This window comes from Parasteatoda tepidariorum, chromosome 2, assembly GCF_043381705.1.
Source record: "Parasteatoda tepidariorum isolate YZ-2023 chromosome 2, CAS_Ptep_4.0, whole genome shotgun sequence".
Classification (NCBI taxonomy): Eukaryota; Metazoa; Arthropoda; class Arachnida; order Araneae; family Theridiidae; genus Parasteatoda; species Parasteatoda tepidariorum.
The window spans coordinates 97,773,331-97,781,915 of record NC_092205.1 but is presented as its reverse complement, the minus strand read 5'-3'; the positions used below and the strand labels follow the sequence as shown (position 1 = coordinate 97,781,915).

Below are 8,585 nucleotides of genomic sequence, written 5' to 3'. Positions count from 1 at the left end.
ATCTTATATCCTTGCGTGTCTTATATCGCTATATCGTTTTGCGCTCGTTGTCTTTGCTCGATGGCTTAAATCAGATTTCTGATGCATCGCCTTGAATGAAAGTCGCTGTATCGTCTTGCCGATATATGCGTTAAATCGATATGTCTCGATACATCGATTTATAGCCCAGTCCTACTCGTGGAATATTGATGTTATTTAAGAGGAGGGGAACGTATTTTCGATGTATGAACTTAATTTCTGAGAGGAAATAAAAAAAGCATTGATCAATTACAAAAATTGCAAGTATTTGATAATTTCGCATTTCTTTATTTAAATATTCGCCGTCGAAAAAGGCATAAAAAGTTGAAGTTTAAAGGATCAAATTAGAAAAAAATTAAGTTTGTGAATAACAAAACTGGTACATGTAAACGTGAATAAATATTTTTTAATTATTCCCTTATATTTAATGAAAGCCAATTTTTTTTTTCAAAATAATTTTTATCATCAAAGTAAACTGAGTTCTCTAGCAAAGTAAGTCTCTTTAAAGTACTAAAATAGGGAAAATTAGTGTACTACAGTACGTGACAAAATTATTGGACGCACTGAAAGATTCTATGTAAAATCTTAATTATCAGGTGATACTATACAGCTTTATTGTTTTTATGCGACTAAAACCGGTTTGCACTTGCTTACTTTCGGGTACCAATGGGTCAAATTAGGCGATATATTGCATAGATATGACGATTGGTTAAATTACTGTTTGTCTACGATAGGTACTCTGACAGACATTCGTCTGGAGGGGTGGCGGTGACTATGGTAGCGAGGTATGATTATTTCAAGTAGGGGTGTGGGTCCCTTTAAGACTGGTTTTGGCTTGAGAAAATGAGACCTCTTCCTTCGGTCTATTGTGTTAGCTCTAGAGTGAAAAGAAATAAGTATTCATACCTGAAACATTGTTTACATCGTTCGATTTTCTCTTTTTTAGAAGAGTCAAAATTTTATTAACGGTAGCACCCAAAATTTGATATCATAATTTTTAAATTTTTTGTTGTCTTTTAAAAAGTATACATTATACAAAATAGCCCAAAACGATTTTTTTTTTAAATTTATTTTACAAGATATTAACAATTAAATTTCAAAACTCTTTTTAAATAAAAAAATAAATATCTAAGGATAAAATGAATGGATTTTAAAAAAATGTATCTCATTTTACGCGGAAATAATTGAAGTTTTTGATAAAATAATTATAATAAAACAAATGTTTAAAAAATTTAATTTTTATTGCAAAATTAAGTTGTAAAATGAAAAACAAAAATGTTGTTAATGTCATACAAAATTCAAACAAAGCCCATTTTAAAGTAAATTTTATTCTGAACAAAATGGCTTTTCAAAAAAAAATGGATCGCAATTTCATAAAAAGTTATAGCTTTTTCGCGAAACGCTGCACCGCGGCGCGTTCTGCCACTCCACTCCGCTGATCGCTCAATCGCGCCGTATCAGTTGATTTGGAGGGAATTTAAAAACCTCAACTAAGGTTTCACAAAATAACAAACATTATATTAAATAATAAATTCATAATTTTAGGTGAATAATATTATGAATAATTAGTTATTTATAATTTATTTACATAATTTTTTTAGTTCAAACTTGGAACTAGAAGAATATATTTTANAAATCAAAGCATTCTTGGTTTTGCGAAGCAAACCAAGCAAGAATTGCGAAGCAATTCTCCGGGGGGTTGGCGAGCGTCAGCGAGCAGGGGGCGGAGCCCTCTAGTGTTATAAAAGCTTAATAATACCCACTGGTTGGAAGTAGCTTACTTCAAGTAGTGAAACTATTCTACAATAGTTTCACTACTTGAAGTAAGCTACTTTTTTTCGTTACTTTTTTTCATACTTTGCAGTGTTCTAATTTTTTTTTAAAAAGTAGTATAGTGAGGAGTACGATATTGAAAAAGAGTAGTTTGTATCGATTCCTGACAACTACTTTTACCGTTAATTTAAAAAAGATACACTGCTCTAACGCAACTCATTCTTCGAATTTAAATAGATACAAATCTTCGAGGGTTCGTCAATGAAAATGACACTGTAGCTGCAGCTGAGTGTTAAGCATAAATTACATATTTTAAATCATGTATGACTAGTTTTTAAATTAGCCGTTATGAAAAAACAGATAATGAATCATTTGGGTCACACTTTTACATGCGAATGCACACTCGCGTGAAACATTGATGTTATTTAAAAGCAAAGGAATGTATTTTCGATATATGAACTTAATTTCTTAGAGGAAATAAAAAAAAAGCAATGAACAATTACAAAAATTGCGAGTATTTGATAATTTCGCATTTCTTAAATTAAATATTCGCTGTCGAAAAAGGCATAAAAAGTTGAAAGTTAAATGAACAAATTCGAAAAAAATAAAGTTTATGAGTAACAAAACTGGTACGTGTAAACGTGAATAAATATTTTTTAATTATTCCCTTATATTTAATGGAAGCTTATTTTTTTTTTCAAAACAATTTCGAGCATAAGAGTAAATTCAGTTTTTCAGCAAAATACGTCTCTTTAAAGTAGTAAAGTAGGGAAAATTAGTGTACTACAGTTTTTGACCAAATTATTGGACGCACTGAAATATTCTACGTAAAATCTTATCAGGTCATACTATACAGCTTTATTGTTTTTAATGTGACTGAAACCGGTTTGCACTTGTTTACTTTCGGGTACCAATGGGTTAAATTAGGCGATATATAATATAGATTTGACGATTGGTCAAATGTGACTATATATTATATAAATATAGAATATTTATTACATCAGGTATTATATTGCAATAATTAGAGCAAATTATTAAGCGCACTGTTGTTTCTTAATAATGCAGGAGTTTATAGGCAATACTTTTATATATAAATATAAACCTAATGGGTTTTTATGCAGAGGAATTTTTACAGACTTCCTATTTGTATTTATTTTTAACGTATTGCAGTACAATGTTAACCAATGGATACGCGAATATAAACAAATGCAAACCGGTTTCATCCCTGTAAAAACAATACAACTGTATAGTATCACCTGATAGTTTTAATTTTACGTAGAATCTTATAGTGCTTCTAATAATATGGCCAGGGACTGTAATTGTCGACCTGTTGTCCCCCCCCCACCCTCAACGCACCATAGGCCAGATTCAAAGATAAATGAGAACTTACTTCGACATTTAAGCTTAGAATAGTTCAGTAATTCCAACAGTTTTTTCACTTGTATAATGAAATTATCGATAATAGTCCGAAGTGCCATGACGAAAACAATTCGGATTATCTTCGAAAAAATGAAGGGTAGAGAGTACACCTTTACCTAGGCTGTGCAACTGATTAAAGGAAGGTACACCTGTTCCTTGTTGCACACCTCAAAAAAGAAGCGTGACGGCAATTCAAACCTTTGCACTCCCCACAATTCTTCACACAATCGATTGTGTCTATAGAATTAAGAATTTTACCGTTACTGAAATTTTCTAGAAAGATTAGATTATCTGGGGAAAAAATATCGGTTGAGAAATGAAGAGTTTCAATACGTGCGTCAGTGCTCGATATTCTTTTGTGATAGTTAATATCGTTTGTTTATTTATGAATAAAAAGTTCGAAAGCCGTTAATATGCCCTTTACCTAGCTAGGTGATATCCCTACAAAGTGCGAAATCGAGCGCAATTTACCTAGGTAATGTGCGCATCGCTAATGTTTGCTTTTCTGTGAATTAAGTTTGTTGGACTTGATTCTTTAGTTATTCAAAAATAAATAAATTCATTTGCTTTCGAAATTATTGAATTAGACATAGTGCAGACTTGTTTCGAGAGCTCAAAAACAGGCGCCCATTCTGCAGATTCGCCAGACGTGAATGAGGAAAACAAAAGTGACTTGAAGCTGAAAACGTAAAGTGTGCTGGAAAAATGTAATTTAAAGATCATTTAAAGATCCAGTGAGAATAAACAATCACTGTGCTATTTATCACAGTGCGACCTTGACTTACATTGATCAAACCAAACGAGGTTTAAAATTTAGATTAAAGAAGCACGGATATCAAGAATGCTATAAATAATGTCTTGCTGCACATGGTAGGAATCTTGGCCATAAACCCAATTTGCATTAAGCCAAAATCCTGTCATATCAGCTCAATTTGATGCTCTTTTTCATTCATATGAATGCCTTTATTAACGATATGAGTTCCTCAAATTTTAACTTAGAAATCTGACTTTGGGAAGAAAGTAATTAAGATGGTGAGTTGAAGTCTTTTTTCTGTACGCAACAGTTAGAAAAAAATGTGGATTTTTCCGATTTTAATTTACTTTATAAGATATTTTATAGCAGTCGTTGAACAGCCGATAAAATGCTTTGGGTTTGCGACTGCTAATGTTCAACACCGTAGCCTTGTCATTTTGAACCCAATCCAGAACTATACTGGATTGGAACATTGGGAAAAATTTGCCTTTCCTGAAGGACTTTTTGATGGAACTAACTCGCATTTGCGTTACATAGTGAGGAAAACTACGAAAATCTTCTACGGTTAGCCTGAAAGCAAGGGGACTCTAACCCATGATCCGTCAATCACTGAGGATATTTTACGTCAGCACTGTGGTCGGGGAGGAATTCGTATCGAACTGCCATCGCTGGCATTCAAACCCGGTTCAGCTCATCGGGAGGTGAACGCTTTATTCCCTGAGCCATCACGGCTCTTTATAAGATATCATCATAAATATGTAATTCTTCTTTGTCCTTGTAATTTAAAAAATTAAGCATTTTTACACCACGGAAAAAAAAACTATGAGAGTGCTTCGCCTAGCCTTTTGTAATTGAGATAGCCTTTCGAGATTTCGGTTATCACTTTAGCCCGAAAATATGTCGCACAATTCTGAGTCTATATTGATAATATCTAGTAATTATTTATGTAGTAATTATTTATGTAGTAATTCTTATGTCGAGATTTTATGTTTTGTCTTTTTATTACGCCCCCGCGCAATTGAAAAACAGCGTAAACGCAAATCTTTCGTGCAGAATTACACAGCAGAACAGTTAAATTTCTTAAGTTTCTCTTTTTTTTCTGATACGTTAATTATCGTTTTATTACACTTGAAATTAACGTAAATTATCGTTCTATTACAATTGAAATTAACGTAAATAGTTTTATTGCACTTGAAATTAACGTAAATTATCGTTCTATTGCAATTGAAATTAACGTAAATTATCGTTTTATTACACTTGAAATTAACTTAAATTATCGTTCTATTACACTTGAAATTAACGTAAATTATCGATTTATTACGCTTGAAATTAACGCAAATTATCGTTCTATTACACTTGAAATTAATCAAGTTTCTTTTAGGATATTTTTAAAATGATTTTATGGCATAGAAAAAGTTTTAATAGTAGTGAAGCTTTTTTCCCCCTAAAAGAAAGAAAGAAATAGAACTGCTGATTCATCGTTCCATTAAAAATCAAAATTGAGCTATTTTATCTCTGCAATGAAGATATTCAAATCTAAAATTACGAACACAACATATTACTCGAGATAAATGTGCATTGAAAGGTGCTGAAAAGTTCTTTTCTTTAATCTCATCATAGCCAGATTTTTCACACACTATAAGACAAAAGTCCTTAAAGTAACCTCTTTGTTTAGAAGATGTGGGGATACGAGGAAGAAGAGCTGGATGGAACGAGAGCGCTTAACTGATGATGCACTTTGGAAGATCATCCATTCTCCTCTTTTTCATCGCTTTTAGTTCTCTTCGATGATTGAAGCGTCATTGAGTCACGCGCACACTCGAAGAAAAACAAATTATGCACTCAGATGATAAATGTGGCCATTTCATGCAGAATGTCGTCCATCTTGCATAAATTTGTGAAGAAAAATATGAAATTCGACGAAAATTTCTCACAAAATTATATACAAAAGTCCTAACATCTCTATCGAAAATTATAGATAGATAATGTAAAATTACATTAAGCGGAGTTGCTACCATATTATAAATATGTATATATGCAGTTATTTGCCAAATTATTAAACGCACTATAACATTCTATGTAAAATATTAAAGTATTTAAATGATATAACAGAATCTTTAATTCTATAATTTCTTTCATTTGTTTTCGAAACTTCAGATATTATAATATTTTCTTCGGCAAAACGTAGGATGAAACCTCTCGTGAAAATTCATTTGTATTTTTTAAATTATGACTCTATCACATTTTTAATTTTGAGTATTTATTTCCCTTTTAACAATTGATTTTTTATAGATTACGTTTTCATTCTCTAACTGACTAGTTTCATAAGAAGTCATTTTAAGAGATATATTATAGGATTATAAACCAAAATGTATGATAGGACTATAAATATATGATAGGGCTATAAACCAATTTATCATGTACATCTAAATATTTATTTGTATTATTTGCAGCCCTATATTTTCTAATTTTAGTATTGATAGTTCCTTTAAATCTTTCAACGAAATTTATATCAACATTTTTGGTTGTAAACCATTCGATGTTGTTGAACGATGTTTGAGTTTCTTTATTGATAAATTCTGAACCTTAATCGTCCATTTGTAGTTTTTCAGGTACTCGTTTTTTAAAAATGAATTGTTTAAAAAAATTTTTACTTCCTCACTTGTTTTTTTTTTTAATACACCAAACATACAAACTTAAAGTATCTATGACTATTTAAATGTAATTAACTCCATTATTATATCTACTTAAAGATTTTATGAATTATAAATCTGATCGCCATTGATCATCAATATGTGAAACATATTGATGATACTACAACTTTTTTCAGGATCATATTCTTTCCGTTTATTTTTGCCTGAAAAAAAGTCTTTTTATACCCGCAAATTTGAGATATACCTTTCGTTATAGATCTTCCAATTTCAGAAATTGCTTCGTGAGCATCTTTAGTATTTGTGAAATTTTTACAATTTAGAAAATATGCTTCATATAAACACAAAGCAAATATCCGCTTAGCTTTGATAATACTGTCGTGCAATTGAAAAATCATCGTAAGCGACAAGAATTTCAAAATTGAGATTTTTATATATATAGCATCTTTATGTGGTAAGCTACACATAGCAGTAAAAAAATTTAAAAAATTCATTTTGTTTTATCAGTTATTTGAAATTCTGTTTTAGAGTTCATAGTGTGGGAATTGAAGTTATCGACAATGTCAACCTTCATCTATGAAAAGGTACCCCAACATAGTAAACATGTCTTATATACTAGTGAATTGGAATTGTATTTTTTTAGTGGTAGACACACTACTATAGTATTAGCAATAGAACTAGAAAGGATTTCGTGCCATTTTTCAATAAAATGAACTTTACGTTGTTTTTTTCAATTGCACTGCAGAATAGGTTTAACTATTCATCTTTCTATTCTGTCAAGAATGATAAAATTTAGAAATGGCATCTAATACTTCGACCATCTTTTTATAGCAATCATCATTCCTAAATTCTTTATTTTATTAAAAATTTTTTTAAACTACAGACATCGGTGTGGTGATCCCATGATCACACCACAAATTAAATTTGTCGGGGTGTGTGGTTGAAGGAAGGGACATGAGGTGTAGATCATCCGCTAACTGCTTGTGATAGATTTGATACATCACCTTCCTAAATCACGCCGATGACTGGTACGTCTTTTTTTTTTTTTAAAAGAAAAACACAGGTTTTCGTAGACAAAAGTTCATCCATGTTTTATTTTATTTTGGTTCTTAGAACATGTTCATTTCCAGTATACAGCTCATCAATTCGCACGAAAGTGAATCCACCACGTGGATGCTGGGTCCTCCCTGTGTGCTCCAGGGGGGAGATAGGAATTTAATTTAACATACTGAAATAATAATTGTTTTCTTGTAGAATTACATGATGCATCAAATAAATAATTAGAAGATAAGGTAGCAGAAACTTATAACGGTAAAAATCAAATATTAAACTCTAGAGCACACAGGGGGAAAAAAACAAAAATTATCCTGCTCCTGAAAAAGCAACGACTTGCTCGAGATCCACGGGGAATACTAGTCTATCTCCAAAAGATAGCGTCCTCTCCCCAGCGGTTGCAAGAATCTCTAAAGACGAGCTATGAGTCGAGCCCTAGAGATCCTGCAAAGGCAATGAAGAGGGCGCTCCTGTTGGAGACAGCCCAGTATGGAAAGTAAACATTGTGGTGATCCCATGATCACACCACAATCGGGTACATATGCATCTACTTTATTAATAGCTTTGGACCATTCTTTAGCCATTAAATCTGGATTAAATCTTCTTTTACCCTTTAGTAATGGAGTTCGTAGACTTTTAAAATTGTGTCCGAGTATAACACATTTCAATGGGTGAATTATTAATTATTAAACATTTTTCTTTCATTTATTTAGAAATAAATTTATAACTATTCGATTGAGTATTTTCAACGTATTGGAAAATATTTTTAACTCTGAATAAATTCAGACTCCCTTTAATTAATTCCTTCCTCCGTTAATGGGTTTGCTTTAAATAAATTCAATACCTTTTTGTAAGCAAATCTATATTCGTTTTTCCTCTGATCTGTCAGCTCCTAAACTCAAAGTTGATAAGTACGA

At 31.5% G+C, this 8,585-nt stretch overlaps 1 protein-coding gene across 1 annotated transcript in view; it reads right to left on the bottom strand.

Annotated features, from left to right (window-relative positions):
* Positions 1-3,350, bottom strand: part of LOC107449752 (guanylate kinase) — a 39,831-nt gene extending 36,481 nt beyond the window's left edge. Inside the window, exon 1 of the mRNA XM_016065392.4 lies at positions 3,182-3,350. Coding sequence (XP_015920878.1) covers positions 3,182-3,269 — 88 coding nt within the window. The 5' untranslated portion in view covers positions 3,270-3,350. The remainder of the gene's footprint in view (positions 1-3,181) is intronic.
* Between the last annotated feature and the right edge of the window lie 5,235 nt (positions 3,351-8,585).